The following is a 16225-nucleotide window of genomic DNA, read 5'->3' as shown; positions in this document are numbered from 1 at the left end:
AAGGTTAAACATAAAGTTAACATTTGACTCAACAATTCCACTGCTAAATATACAATCAAGAAAAATGAAAACATGACCACACAAAAGTTTGTACACCAATGTTCATAAATAGCCAAAAGGTGGAAACAATCTGAATGGGTAAATAACATTGGTTATGTTCATACAATGAAATATTATTCAGCCATAAAAAAGAATGAAGTCCTGGTACATGCTACAGCATGGATGAAACTCGAAAACGTTATACTAAGTGAAAGAAGCCCGTCACAAAAGACTACATATTGTCTGATTTCATTTGTAGGAAATGTCCAGAAAAGGCAAATGGATAGAGAGAGGAAGTAGATTAGTTGTTGCTTAGGGCTAGGGGAAAGGGGATGGGAGGATTAGGGGGTGATGGCAAAAGGATATAGGGTTTCTCCTTGGGGTGGTGAAATGTTCTAAAATTGACCATGGTGATGGCTGAATAACTTTGTGAATACTCTAAAACCATTGAATTGCATGCTGTAAATAGGTGAATTGTATGGCATGTGAATTATACCCAATAAAGCTATTAAAAAAGGAGAGAAGGAAAATGCCTAGTGTGTAAATCTCCAGTATTATTGAGGAGCCAGTCAGTGGTGGGAAGACATTGGCTGGGGAGCTGGGAGAGCTCCAGGGATGACTTCTCCATCACACACAGGGCTGCAGTGCTGAGGGCCACACTACTTTTAGTGCCCGTGAAGGTGTTATAATTTCAAATCAGAAGAAAAAAGACCTCTTAGATTAAAGAAAATGTTTTAATATATAATATTAATATACTTATCTCTATACTAATGTAATTGTAATGTATAATTTTTAATTTTTATGAAGAAAGGGGCCCATGAAGATATTTAAGTGCCTACGGCCCACAAAAGTCATCATGCAGTTTTGGGTGCTGGTCTGAATTTGGCCTGAGAAAGTAACATTTGAGGAAAGTGATAAAGGAGAGAGGGGGTAAACCATCCAGCTCTCTGAGGGAAGAACAGTCCAGGCAGAAGAGGCAGCGTGTGCAAAGGCCCTGAGGCAGGAGTGTGCCTGGCATGTTCGAGAGCCAGGAAGGAGGCTCCTGTGGCTGGAGTGAAGTGAGTGAGGGAGAAGATAGTAGGAAATGAGGTCAGGGAGGTGATGGGGACACAGGTCACCTTGGGCCTTGCAGGCCACGGTGAGGACCCAGGCTGTGACTCTGAGTGAGGTGGGAACCATGGAGGGTTCTGAGCAGAAAAGGAACGTGATCTGTCTTAGTTATAACAGGCTTCCTCTGGCCACAGTGTGGCTAAGGGCAGAAACAGGGAGACAAGTGCAGAGACTACTGCTACAATCCAGGTGGGCAATGATGGTGGCTGGGATCAGGGTAGCAGCAGTGGAGGTGGTGAGAAGTGGTTGAATCTTAGAAACATTGAGAATCTAGAAGCATAGGTCAGATGTGAGGTGTGAGAGAAGGAGGGAAGTCAAGGACAACTCCAGAGTTTTGGACCCAAGCACCTGGGAGGATGGAGTTTCCATTTACTGAGCTGGGGATGCATCGAAAACATGGTCCCTATCCTCATGGGGCTCACAGCTTGGGAGGGCAGAACAGATATAAATAAACACCCATCAAAGAATTACACACACAAAGGTAGAATCATAACGGCGACTGGTGCCCCAGTGGCGAAGGCTCAGGTGCTGGGAGAGCTTATAAGAGGGGGAAGTGTGTTCCAGGCAGGGCGAACAGAATGTGCAAAGACCTCATGGTGGGAGGGAGCACGGGGAGTATAAGGAGCTGGGAGAAGGAGAGGAGTGTGGTGGGGTGTGGGGAGAGGCCAGGCCTGGGTTCATGTGTGGGTTTTATTCTCTGGGAAGTCATCAGGGCTTTTGAGCAGGAGCATGCATGAGTGTGTGTGTGTGTGTGTGTGTGAGAGAGAGAGAGAGACAGAGAGTGTGTGTATTTGGTATGATCGGAGCTGTGCTTTGAAAATACCTTGCTGGCTGCAGTGTGGAGAATGGATTGGGGAGAGGCAAGAGTGGAGACCTGGAAGGACCAGTGAAGAGACTGCTCCCTCAGCAGGCTGAGAGATGATGGTGGCCTGGACCAGGGTAGAGGCCAAGGGGATGAACTTTGAGGGCTATTGAGAGGGTGGACTTGACAGGCCTAAATGGATTAGATGTGGGAGGAGGGAGAGGCCGTGGCATTGCAGGGTGCTGTTCAGCTGAGGCACTGGGTGGGTTCAGCTGAGATCACCGGTTTGCTGTCCACATTCCTCAGGGACGTTGGCTTCCCAGGAATAAGGGTTAGAGAAAGATGCCACTGGGGTTAGAGATGCTCAGGTCCCCTTCCCTCTTCTCTCCCACTCAGCTCCAGGGGTCACAGGAGGGGGAAAGATGAAAGCCTGAAGCTCTTATGTCCTCCCGCATTCTGAAACTCTTTTTTTCTTTTCAAAGGTGAAAAATGCCGCAGCTTCATTGACCTGGCCCCAGCATCGGAGAAAGGTAAGTGTGGCCCCGCCCTCTCTGAAGGCATCTTCCCTGCCCGAGTGGCTTCCCACACACAGCCCTGGGAAAGCCCTACTGCAGCACACCCAGGTGAAGGTGCTCCAGGAAGCCAGATGTCCTGTTGCAAGGCCCTGGGTTCCTTGAGTTCTCAGTGATGTGGGAGAGGCAGATGGAGAAAGATCATCTTGCCCTCCCCTACTCGGTGGGGTAGTCCTGTGGTTCACCACCTTTCCATCAGTTCATTGCATGCTGGGACTTTGGGGGAGGCATGATGGGGCATGCGGAAGCTGGGGCCAGGCAAGACCAGTGTTATGAATTGGATTATTTTCCCCCAAAATACATGTTATAAATTCTAAACTCTATGCCCATGGTTATAATCCCATTTGGGAATGGGTTGTCTTTGTTATGCTAATGAGGCAGCAATAGTGTGGGGCGTATTTTGAGTCAGTCTGTTCTGAAATATAAAAGAGATTAAACAAGCGAGCAGAGCAGAGATGGGGGAAGAGAGATGCCAAGCCACGTGAAGATCACCCAGGAGCAGAAACTCAGAAGAGACAAGGACCTTCGTCCAGTGCTGCAGGTCTCTGTCTTCCAAATTTCTTGGCACAGATGAGTGAGCACCTCCAGTGCTGCATCCATTTGTTGAAACATCTAAATTAGTATTCCATCAATTCCTGGAGCCTTGTTTTTGCCAATGCCTTCAGTGCAGCTTGGACTTCTTGTTCAATACGATCAGTTCTTGATCATACGCTGCCTCCTGAAATGGTTGAATGTTGACCAATTCTTTTTGGTACAGTGACTCTGTATATTCCTTTCATCTTCTTTTGATGCTTCCTGCATCATTCAATATTTGCCCATAGAATCCTTCAATATTGCAACTTGAGGCTTGAATTTTTTTCTTCAGTTCTTTCAGCTTGAGCAATGCTCAGCGTGTTCTTCCCTTTTGGTTTTCTATCTCCAGCTCTTTGCACATTTCAGTGTAATACTTTACTTTGTCTTCTCGAGCCGCCCTTTGAAATCATCTGTGCAGCTCTTTTACTTCATTTCTTCCATTTGCTTTAGCCACTCTACATTCAAGAGCAAGTTTCAGAGTCTGTTCTGACATTCATTTTGGTCTTTTCTTTCTTTCCTGTCTTTTTAATGAACTTCTGCTTTCTTCATGTATGATGTCCTTGATGTCATCCCACAGTTCGTCTGGTCTTCAGTCATTAGTGTTCAATGTGTCAACTCTATTCTTGAGATGGTCTCTAAATTCAGGTGGAATATACTAAAGGTTGTACTTTGGCTTTCATGGAATTGTTTTAATTTTCATTAGCTTCAACATAAACTAGTATATGAGCAATTGGTGATGTGTTCTGCAGTCGGCCCCTGGCCTTATTCTGACTGGTGATATTGAGCTTCTCCGCTGTCTCTTTCCACAGAAGTAGTCGATTTGATTTGATTTGAATCTTGTGTATTCCATCTGACAAGGTCCACGTGTATAAGTACCACTTGTGTTGTTGAAAAAAGGTTTTTCCAGTGCATAGGTTGTTGGTCTTTCAAAATTATATCATGTGATCTCCGGCATCATTTCTCTCACTTAGGCCATGTTTTCCAACTACTGGTCCATCTTCCTTGTTTCCAACTTTCACATTCCAATCACCAGTAATTATCAATGCATCTTGATTGGGTGTTTGATCAATTTCAGACAGCAGAAGTCGGTAAAAATCTTCAATTTCTCCATCTTTGGCATTAGTGCTTGGTGGGTAAATTTGAATAATAGTCGTGTTAACTGGTCTTCCTTGTAGGCATATGGATATTATCCTGTTACTGATAGCATTGTACTTCAGGATAGATCTCAAAATGTTCATTTTGACAATGAATGTGATGCCATTCCTCTTCAATTTGTCATTCCTGGCGTAGTACACCATATGATTGTCTGATTCAAAATGAACAATGCCATTCCATTTCAGCTGACTAATACCTAGGATATCTATCTTCAAGTGTTCCATTTTATTTTTGACAACTTCTAAGTTTCCTAGATTCATACTTTGTTCGTTCCTCATTGTGATTATTAATGGATGCTTGCAGCTGTTTCTTCTCATTTTGAGTCATGCCACATCAGCAAAATGAAGGTCCCAAAAACTTTACTCCATCCATGTTATTAAGGTTGACTCTGGTTTGAGGAGGCAGCTTTTTAATTTTTTTGAATGCCTTCCAACCTGAGGGGCTCATCTTCTGGCACTATATCAGATGATGTTATGCTGCTATTCATAAGGTCTTCACTGGCTAATTTTTTTTTTCCTCCACTGCAATTTATAATGACCCAAAATAACTGGCTTTAATGAAGAAGTTTATTTCTCTCTCATAAAAGTTTGGAAGTAGGCCATCCAGGTGGCTTTGCTTCACAAAGTCCTTGGGATCTAGGCTTCTTCTAGCTCTAAGATGGTGGTGAGAGCTCCAGCTATCGCATCTGCATTCTAGGCAGCAGAATAAAGAAAGGGCAAAAGAAGAAAGTGCAAAGATTGTGTGTCAACTCTAAGGTTTCCAGAAATTGCCCCACAACACCTTCTTGTCTCTCATTGACCAGACCTTGATCGCATGGCCACACTGAGCTGCACAGAAGGCTGGAGGATTTGATCCTTATCCTGGGCAACTGTGTGCCCAGCTAAAAATGAGAGGTTTTTATTATTTTTGGAGCCCTGGTGACACAGTGATTAAGAACTTGGCTGGTAACCAAAAGGTCTGCAGTTCAAATCCACCAGCTGCTTCTTGGAAACCCTGCGGGGGCAGTTCTACTCTGTCCTATAGGGTTGCAGTGAGTTGGATCGACTTGACGGCAACGGGTTTGATTTTTTTGTTTTTTTATTTTGGAAGAGCAGGAGAGTGGATACTGGAGAAACCCACCACGGGAACATCGGGGAGAGTGGCAACCTCCCCACTTGCCTACCCCTGCCACCAAGGAGAAAGGTCCCAAGACAGAAACAGGTGTTCAGGTCTCTTCAAAGAGCCCAGAGCTCAGGAAAGGCTTCTAGGTTTGGGAGTCAGGGGAAACTGAGGCAGAAGTTCAGTTATATAAACTGTCCCAGCATAGGGAGCATTGGTGTACTTCCCTCGGAAATGCCTGCGTTCAGGACGCGTGACCACCCACACCCCCTGCTGGTGGGACTGAGATTGCAGCTCCCTGTGGCAGTTAGGAGGCTCAAACCTGGAGGGGCCCTCGGGTTACTGAGCCTGCAGGATAACTTCTGTGTCCCTGACACCACCTGAATAGTTGATAAAGAAGGGGAGTCAAAAAAGACCCGTGTCCTGAAGGCAGGTGGGTTTCCTGTCTCACAGACACCATCTCCTTGGAGAGCTCCTGCTAAAGTGCGGCAGGTGAGATGGGGGACCACCTCCTCTCTGGTGGCTTAGTGGTTAAGAGTTACGGCTGCTAACCAGAAGATCGGCGATTCAAACCACGAGGCACTCCTTGGAAACCCTTTAGGGCAGTTCTACCATATCCTATAGGGTCGCTATGAGTCAGAATTGACTCTACGGCAACAGGTTTGGTTTTTTTGGTTTGGCATCCTGTTTAATCTCTATGTGTAGCCATCCCTGAGGTAGCTGGCTGAGCATCTTGGGCCCTGGCTTCCAATTGAGATCTCTGGGAAATAATAATAACAACAACAATAATGAATGGCTGGCATTTATTGAGCAGTTATTATGTGCCAGGCACTGTGCCAAACATCTTACATGTATTATAGGAGAGACTGTCATTCTCACCACCACTTGACAGATGAGGAAACTGAGGCATACCGATCCTAGGTCACTTACGTCTCACATCTCATCCGGGGCAGGGCTGGGACAGAGCCCAGGCTCTGTAACCTCCACTACGCTGCGTCTTGGAAGCTGGATACCTGGAGGCAGCACTCTGGGCTGCACAGCACATAATCCCCAAGGCCTTTGGGTTCCTGGGACCTGTGTGTGGGTGTGCACACATGTATGTGTGCCCTGTTGAGAATGAGTGTGAGTTGCATGAGCATGTGCTTCTGTGAGCATGTGCACACATACCTCGTGTGTGCACGTGTGCATGCTGGTAAGCGTGTGTGAGTGTGAGCACAGAGTTGTGAGAGTGTATGTGCACATGTGTGCCATGCAAGCATGTGGGCAGTTGTGTGTGCTCCAGTGTGAGCACGGGCATGGGTGTGTGTGTGTGCACATGTATGCAGGCATCTGTGTGCAGGACAGGGGGGTTTGCTCATGCCTCCTCCCCGAGACCTTCATTCCTGCTTCTTTTATGAGGCCCCAGGGTCCCAGAGAGGTTGCATTTTTGTGTTTTACTGGCCTCGTGATTTTACTTACAGTGCTTGGAGGCCGTGTTGAAGACCTCTGGCAGCCTATATAAAAATGTTTACAAGGAGCCTGATTGGGAGGCCACGCTTTCCAGAATGGTTTTCGTGTACTCATGGCCTCTCAGGAAACCCTGGTGGTGTAGTGGTTAAGGGCTGCGGCTGCTAACCAAAAGGTCAGCAGTTTGAATCCACCAGGGGCTCCTTGAAAACTCTATGGGGCCGTTGTACTCTGTCATATAGGGTCGCTATGAGTCAGAATTGACTCGATGGCAACGGGATTGGTTTTTTTTGTTTTGTTTTGTTTTCGTGGCCTCTCAGTCACTTTTCCATCAGTGTCAGGGGTTTGGTCCACAGCAGCCCCCCGACCTCCCCCTGAGCCTCCCAGCCTTGCCCCCCTCAGGAGGCACCAGCAGGAGCCAGGCTTCAGGCAGCCCTGCTTTGCATTGGCCATTCCGTCCATCACCTTACCATCTTTACAGGCACAGAGAGGTGGGTGACTTGCCCAAGGCCACAGAAGGAGTCTGGGGCGGATGTTCTCACCCAAAGCATGCTCTTCTCCCAGATTCTTCCCCTGTATCAGCTTCCTCTGTAAGTTCCCACCTGGTTTCCTTCTGGTTTGCCAACTATGATAATAATCGGGGGATAGCACTAACTGGCCCTCATGCAGTGCTTACCAGGTGCCAGGACTGTTCTGAGAACTTCACGCATACTGGCTCTCTTAATTCCCATTTTAAGGATGAGGAGACTGAGGCACAGAGAAGTTAATTGCCTTGCCCAAGGCCACACAGTTAAGATGCAGGGGAGCTGAGATTCCAACCTGAGCAGCTTGACACTTTATTGCCTGGTCCTTCTGCCGATGTGTGAGGCCTCTTGAGATGTGGGTGATGCTCTCCTGCCATCCTTCATCAAGACCTCTGGGTTCAGGGACTTTTTAGGCTAGTGCTCCCCTTCCCTTCTGAACCTCCTTCCACCTGGCAAACCAGAGTCACGATTTCAAGCTCCTTTTCAAATGTCACCTCTTTCTCATTTTTTCCAATTCCCTTTAGCCCCTTGATCACTCACTTTCTCCCTGGCAAAATACTTGTCTATCATCAGTGGTCTTACCAAACCGAAAACCAATTACCATCAAGTTGATTCTGACTCATAGTGGCCCTATAGGACAGAGTAAAACTTCCCCATAGGGTTTCCAAGGTGGATTTGAACTACCAACCTTTTGGCTAGCAGCCGTACCTCACTGGACCTCTTAACCACTACTGCACTACCAGGGCTCTGGTCTTACCATGGCAACCATTTTTCTTAGTTTGCCTGACCATTCTAGTTTTGTGTTTTACACTGGGAATATCTTTTTGTTTGATACTAAGTCTAAGCCACAACCAGTTTTCATCTGGACTCCTGCCACTACATGCTAACTGATTACCCACTTCCGTATTGCCCCCTGATTCACTTGATCTTTGTAAAGCATAAATCATATCATGTGGCTCCCTTGCTTAGAACCCTCTTGTGGCTCCATCTGAATCAGGATAAAAGTCAGTGTCCTCAGTGTGACCTATAAGGTCCTGTGGGATTGGCCCTGTACTTCTGGGATCTCATCTCCTACAATCTCTCCTCCCTCACCACACTCCAGCCTTCCAACATCCTTGCTGTCCCTTGAGTCGGCCAAGCTAGTTTGCACTTCAGGGCCTTTGCACTTGCCCTTCCCACCTCCTGGAACATTATTCTCTCAGCTGTCTACACACCTGGCTCCTTATCATCATTCAGGTTTCGGTCCAAACGTCATCTCTTCAAAGAAGTCTTCCTTGAACCTGTTTTTCAGTGCACCCCCTCCTCCTGCCAAGTCCTTCTTTGCTCCCTTAGCCTATTTAATTTTCTTCACATCATGGATTACTACCTGTAAACCATCTTATTTATTCAGTGGTTATTGATTCATGGCAGTTCTCCAACAGACCACCAGCTCCATGAGGACAGGGGCTTTGTCTTGTCCCCCACTATGTCCCCAGTGCCTAGAACAATGCCTGGAACTGATAAAAAAGTGAAAGACCAAACCCGTTGCCATCGAGTTGGTTCCAACTCAAAGTGACCCTATAAGACAGAGTAGAACTGCCCTATAGGGTTTCCAAGGAAGAGCTGGTAGATTTGAACTGCTGACTTTTTGGTTAGTGGCTAAGCTCTTTCTTAACCACTGTGTCATCAGGGCTCCCGCTCCAAAATGCTTGTTGAATGTATGAAAAATGAATATTGATTTTAAACATTAAACACACTTGTTATAAAAATTTTAACAACTCCTAAATGGAAACTCTACCACCTGTCTGTCAGTTTATCTTACTGTGGTGGTTCGCATGTTGTTGTGATGATGGAAACTATGCCACTGGTATTTCAAATACCAGCGGGTTCACTCAGGGTGGACAGGTTTCAGCGGAGCTTCCAGACCAAGACAGACTAGGAAAAAAGACCTGCTGTTCTACTTCCAAAAATCAGCCAATGAAGGTCTTATGGATCAGAACAGAACATTGTCTGACTCGCTTGCTTTGGACACATCATTGGGAGGGATCAACTGCTAGAGGAGGACATCACGTTTGGTGAAGTACAGGGCCAACGAGGTCGAGGGAAACCCTCGGTGAGATGGATTGGTAGAATAGCCACAACCATAGACTCAAACATGCTGGCGACTGTGAGAATGACACAAGACGGGGCAACATTTCATTCTGTTGTGCATAAGGTTGCCATGAGTCGGAGTTGAGTCAAAGGCAGCTAACGAGTGTAGAAACTAGAAAGGAAAGTCTCTTATAAGCCCCTCTCTAGGTATTCACTATTAACAGTTTGATGTATCAGTCCTTGAAGATGAATAAACACAGAGATAAAGACGTAGATACACACACACCAGGGGTGGATTATCCAAGAGACAAGGTAAGCATGGTGCTTGCCTTGCTTACCAGGTTATCTGTAGTGAACAATTTGACATGGGTTTCACCACATCTTTGACTCAAGAATGGATGGCAACTGGTAGGGCAGGAACTGACGTGGCTGGTTTCTGGGTGCGTGTGTGTGTGTATGTGTGTGAGACTCAGTCAAGGTCACTCCTGGTCATCGTCAGGACTTTTATTTCTCTGATGTGGTGAAACTCATGTGAAATTGTTCACTACAGATTAGTAAGTAAGCACAGGTAAGCCCGTGCTTACCTGTGCTTACTGGGTCATCCGCCCCTGTGAGGGATTATAAGTTTGAAGACTTTGATTTTGTAGGAAGCTGCTGTGGGGTTGGGAGAGAGACAGATGCTAGCCATACCTAGAAGCAGCATCTTTGATGTGGTGAAAAAATGTGAAATTGTTCACTACGGATGACCTTACCTATTGGATAATCCACTCCTGACACACACACACTCATTCAGAAAATAAAAGTTAACAATATATTATGGATTGCTTTCCATAGCAATTCATAGAACTCACCCTTGTCTTTTTAAACAGCTGTATCAGATTCCACCAAACGGGGTAAATTTTTTAACCAAGTTCTAGAGCTGTCGTTCAGCTTTTCCCCCGTGCACTTTGAGTATTCGTGCACGTATCTTTCTCCCTCACCAGAGTGGGAGTCCTCTGAGGGTAGCAATGGTTTCCTCCTTACCTCTGGGCTTCCAGGGACCAGCCCTGGCAAAGCTGGTTACCGAGTGCCCTAGTGAAGGGCTCACAGCAGGTGTATGAGGCAGAGGAGAAAAAGTTAATTAAAGATGCCCAAGCCATTCATGAAGATGTAATGAAGTATGCAAATGCAGATAAATGGCAAAGCCTGTGCATTGGAAATTTGATACTGAAAATGCAGAGAAAAAGCTTTGTGTGCCTGGCTTCTTTGTCCCTCAGAATCTCCATCTCTTAGCAAGATTCTCCTACCAAACAATGTGACAATTGACCATCTTAAAACCTGGTGTACTGATCAGTAATATGCAAAAGAATGCTGTGTGACAAGCACCCCAGAGCTCAGGGGTATTCAAGCCTTTGTTTTTAACTTACATGTCTGTAGGTTGACTTGGGTTCAGCTGATCTAGGCTGGCTTTGTTCCAGGATGTGGACTGGGCTCAGGTCTTCTCCACGTGCATTCATTCTGGGTCCCAGGTTGAAGGGATAGGAGCTACTCACCTGGCAGAAGCCTTTGCCATTGTAATGGCAGAAACACAAGAAGGGAGCTAACTGCACAAGCACATTTGAACTTTGGCTTGTATCATATCTGCTAATACCCCGTTGGCCAAAGCAAGTCACACAGCCAAATGAAACATCATTATACACTCCTAACATGGAGGTATGGGGTGGAATGGAGTAAATACTGCTGAACGATCATGTAATCTACCACCTTCTGGGCTATCACCCAGGACTCAAAAATGAATGGCAAATGGTAGGGTTAGAACTGACTTGGCTGGTTTCTGGGTCTGTGTGTGTGTGTGAGACTCAGTAACTTGCTTGTCAAGGTCTCCCCTGGTCATTGTCAGGACTTTTATTTCTCTTTAAGAGACCTAAATATTTGGGTGAGGTTATATTCATTCACTTGCCAAACACCAGTTTCATATCCTCTGTGTACCAGCCATCGCACAAGCTTTCAAGTTGACAAACAATTCCTGAGCATTTACAGTTACCAGCTCTGGGCTAGGTGTTGGGGCACAACCATGAATGAGGCAAAAGTCTCTGCCCTCCTGGAGTGGAGCTCGGTAAACAGACATCATGGAAAGGCTCCAACTGAGGATTGAAAAGTACCCCCTTGGCTGCAAAACATTGGGGAATCTTTTCCCTCGGCATCAGCTAAAGAAATATCCCCCTCTGGATCCTTCCAGAAAGTCCCGGAAGATGTTTGGGTTTTCCTCCCTTCATTGTGCTAACAGCCCACCATCAAAGAATTGCCCCAAGTCATTTGTCAAAGCCTGACTGGGGCAAAGTTCCCAGTTCCTAAATCCCAGGTTAAAGCTTAACCTCAAAGGTAGATGACCTCTGACTGTGAATGAATAAATGAACGAACAAACAAATGGAGCTGCTCATGGTTCGTGTTTACCATTAAGGCTACACTACCCATTGCTGTCGATTCCGACTCATAGCGACCCCATAGGACAGAGTACTACTGCCCACATAGAGTTTCAAAGAAGCGGCTGGTAGATTTGAACTGCCGACCTTTTAGTTAGCAGCCGAGCTCTTAACCACTGCACCACCAGGGCTCCAAGGCTACACTAAAACCAAAAACACCAAACCCACTGCCATTGAGTCGATTCCGACTCATAGTGACCCTACAGGACAGAGTAGAACTGCCCCATAGGTTTTCCAAGGAGTGCCTGGTGGATTCAAACTGCCAACCTTTTGGTTAGCAGCCATAGCTCTTATCCACTATGCCACCAGGGTTTCCAAGGCTACACTAGTGACCTCCTAATTGCCAATCCAACTGCTTTTTCTCAGTCCTTGTTTGCCTGGATTCATCTACAAGAGCTGTCAACACTGACTAAGCAAATGCATTTGTGGAGAGCTTACTCTGAGTGGGTGCCACCTTCTGGAAGCTTGCTCCCATCTTATCCTCACCTGACTCCTTCCCACCTAGTCCTTCTGTCCCCTCCCATCACTTCTTTTCAGTTTCCCTTATGCACTCATCTTCCTCCCTCTACCTTCCAGTTGTCTCTGTCCCAGAGTTCCTTCCTACACTTTTCTAACCTCACTCTAGGCACTCTACTTTCTGGGTGATTTTATCCCCACTGTGGCTGGCAACCTCCACCTCTTCCTTTATTATTATTTTTTGGTAAAATTTTATTTTAGAACAGTCTTAGATCTACAGAAAAATTGTGAAGCTCGTTCCTGTATACCCTACACCGAGACTCTCCTATTCTGCCTCTTCATTTATATTTTAAAAGTAATTTTAATTTTTTGTCAAAGTGGTACATGTATATTGTTTTAAAAGTGAAAAAATACTATGTCTAATGGTGACAACAACAGTCACCACTTCACTCCTCCCACTCCCTATTTCCACTCCCCAAGGCTACCAACTTAGCTCATTTGTTATCTATCTCAATATTTAAAAAATAATGTGCTTATCTTGCTTTTTAATGATTAGACAATTATAGATATTAGTTCTCTTACAGCACCCCCAGAATTTTTCCCCTCTTTCTATCCTTCCAATATAGTTATGCCACAATTTTTGCTTAAGTCAGTGGCCAATTGTTTACATTATCATTACTCGTAAATATTATTCACAACTGAGCCATGTAATATACTATGGTTTCATTTTCTTTCTTATATAATTTTTCTCTTCTGGGAGTTAATAGTTTTCTTTCATTTCTTTAGGTTTCTATTCTAGGTTTGTATCACAAATTTGGAGCCCTTGTGGCAAAGTGGTTAAGAGCTACAGCTGCTAACCAAAAGATCAGCAGTTCGAATCCGCTAGCCACTCCTTGGAAACCCTATGGAGCAGTTCTACTCTGTCCTTTAGGGTTGCTGGGAGTCAGAATCAACTCAGTAGCAATGGGTATCACAAATCCATCTTCGATTTCTCTGCAAAAGTGTAAAATTCAATATCTTCAAGCAGAACTGGGTATTTATAAGACTTCTCTCCTTCCCTCCCTCCTTTCTTTTTTTCCTTCTATTATGGAGCCCTTTGATTTCCATCCTCAGTCTGGCACAGTGGCTGTCTAGGGCTGTTATTCTGGAAGCCCTCTTTACCATTATTTTGGGAATTTCCATCTTCTCTCATGTTGGATCCCTTCTTTCCTGGATACCAGGTAGTCTTTCTGGTTTACTTCTTCTCCAGTAGCTTTCTGAGAAAAGGAAATGGTTGAGACTTTGCATACCTAATGTCTTTATTTCTCTCTCACACTTGGCTTGGTTGAGTATAAAATTTTGGATTGGAAATAATTTACCCATTAAATTTGGAAAACATTGGCTGCCCACTTGTCTTCTAGCTTCCAGTTGTCTTCTAGTGTTGTTGAGTCCAGTGCCATCTGTCTTAGTAGTCTAGTGCCGCTATAACAGAAATACTACAAGTGGATGGCTTTAACAAAGAGAAATTTATTTTATCACAGTCTAAATTCAAATTCAGGGTGTCAGCTCCAGCGGAAGGCTTTCCCTCTCTGTCAACTCTGGAGGAGGATTCCTTGTCATCTATCTTCCCCCGCTCGAGGAGCTTCTCAGGCACAGGGACCCCAGGTCCAAAGGACTGGCTCTGCTCCTGGTGCTGCTTTCTTGGTGGTATGAGGTCCCCAACTCTCCACCTGCTTCCCTTTCCTTTTATCTCTTGAGATAAAAGGTGGTGCCGACCACACCCCAGGGAAACTCCCTTTACATTGGATCAGGGATGTGGCCTGAGCAAGTGTGTTACAGTCCCACTCTAATCCTCTTTAACATAGAATTACAATCACAAAATGGAGGACAACCACAGAATACCAGAAATCATGGCCTAACCAAGTTAATACACACATTTTTTAGGGACCATAATCCAGTCCATGACACCATCTGATTCTTTTGTGTGATCTAGCTTTTTCCTCTCTGGAAGATTTTAGCATCTTATTTTCTATTCTTATTTATTTATTTTTTAAAAAATATTTTCCATATTTTTGCCTTTTTATTCTAATCCTGAGATATTTATTCAACTTTTATCTTTCAACCATTTATTGAATTTTTGAATTTGTATAGTCATATTTTTAATCTTAAGGGGCTTTCTTGTTATCTGAGTGTCCCTTTTTATAGTTTCTGGCTTTTGCTTTACGAATGTAGTATCTTCTCTCTCTGTTTCTCTGAGAATATTAATTAAAAAAAATTCTTTTGTACCCTTTCAAGTTCTTTTGCCTATTTTATTTTATTTTGGGCCTCTGTTTTGTATAACTGTTCCTCAAATAGCTGATACTCACCTTTAAGAATGAGGCATTAACGTGCTATTTTGAAGTTCTAGATGGAATTAGGGGTAGATATTGGCCCATAAGCTTCCCAATCATCTGGTCTGTAGATCCTTCATATAACAAGGCCATCTGGTCAACCCATATCCACTTCGACCAGACCTGTTGCTGTTGCGTGGATTCCAACTCATAGTGGCCCTGTAGGACAAAGTAGAACTTCCCCGTGAGGTTTCCAAGGAGTGCCCGGTGGATTCAAACTGCTGACTTTTTGGTTAGCAGCGGTAGCTCTTAATCACTACACCATAGGGTTTACAAGGAGTGGCTGGTGAATTCCAACTGCCTATCTTTTGGTTAGCAGCCAAGATCTTAACCACTGGACCACCAGGGCTCACATCCACCTTTAACCCAAAACCAAACCCAGTGACATCGAGTTGATTCCGACTCATAGCAACCCTATAGGACAGAATAGAACTGCCCCGTAGAGTTTCCAAGGAGCGCCTGGTGGATTTGAACTGCCGACCCTTTGGTTAGCAGCCATAGCACTTAACCACTACGCCATCCACCTTTAGCTGGTCTTTTCTCTTGGGCTGGTCTGTTTCCCAAAGGGGAACCCTCCTATCTCTGGTGTATTAATTAGTCTAGCTGCTCGCATCCTGGAATTTGAGTAGGGGAAGGGTGATAGGAGATGTCTCACTGCCCCAAATGTAGACTTTCACTTAATTCTTGGTTCTAAGTATGGAGCTCAGTGGAACCTGGTGCCTACATTCCTAGGTTTTTCTTAGGTTTCCTTCTCACCAGCTTCCTCCCTGAAGGTGGTCAATATTCAGCTTTCTCCCATCTGCTAAGCCGTTAACCACCTATCCATTAATTTTCCACATTTTAAAATGTTGCTGACATCTATCTATTGCCATCTCTTCTCCTATTTTCTTTGTCCTTGTGGAATTATGCCTTTCTCATTCCTCTACTGTCATTATGGGTAGCTTTGAAAGGAAGCAGAGATAAACCTTTTCTTTAACCCCCCCGCCATGTTCAACCCCACTTTTGACTTCCTACGCCCATATCTCTTTCCTGACCTCCAGACTCTACCTCCAAGTTCTTCCTAGACACCTTTCCTGGGATGCCCCTAGGTACTGCAAACTCAGCTTGTCCACAGTGGAAATCACTGTCTTCTCCCTAAACCTCTTCCTTCTTCTTTGTCCTGTCTTCACCATCATCTGTTCTTTCTCCCAAGCCAGGAACTGGGAAGACATCCTCAACTCTTGCTTCTCCAAATTATCTGACAAGTCTGGTTTCTTGTCTTTCCTAAATATCTCTTGCATGTGTGCCTCCTCTCTGTCTCCACTCCACTGCCCCTTCCTAGTTGCCCTTCTCATCACTGCTGTCCCAGATTATGGCAACAGTCTTTCTTTGCTGGCCTCCCAGGCTCCAGTCTGTGCTACTTAAAATCGTTCCTCAATCCCATCAACACAGTGGAGCACCGAACAACAATGACTCACAACAACCTGAGTGTTGAGCAAAAGAAGCCAGAGTCAGAAGAATGTATGCTATATGATCTCATTTATACAAGAGTGGAAAACAAGGGAAAACT

General features: G+C 45.0%; 1 protein-coding gene across 1 annotated transcript in view; it reads left to right on the top strand.

The window, feature by feature from the left end:
• GSG1L (GSG1 like) overlaps positions 1-16225 on the top strand; it is a 275202-nt gene that overhangs the window by 88844 nt on the left and 170133 nt on the right. The window contains exon 2 of the mRNA XM_049904399.1: positions 2434-2481. Coding sequence (XP_049760356.1) covers positions 2434-2481 — 48 coding nt within the window. The remainder of the gene's footprint in view (positions 1-2433; positions 2482-16225) is intronic.

Source organism: Elephas maximus, chromosome 12, assembly GCF_024166365.1.
Source record: "Elephas maximus indicus isolate mEleMax1 chromosome 12, mEleMax1 primary haplotype, whole genome shotgun sequence".
Lineage (NCBI taxonomy): Eukaryota > Metazoa > Chordata > Mammalia > Proboscidea > Elephantidae > Elephas > Elephas maximus.
The sequence above is the reverse complement of the archived record's forward strand: the minus strand, read 5'-3'. Positions and strand labels throughout refer to the sequence as shown.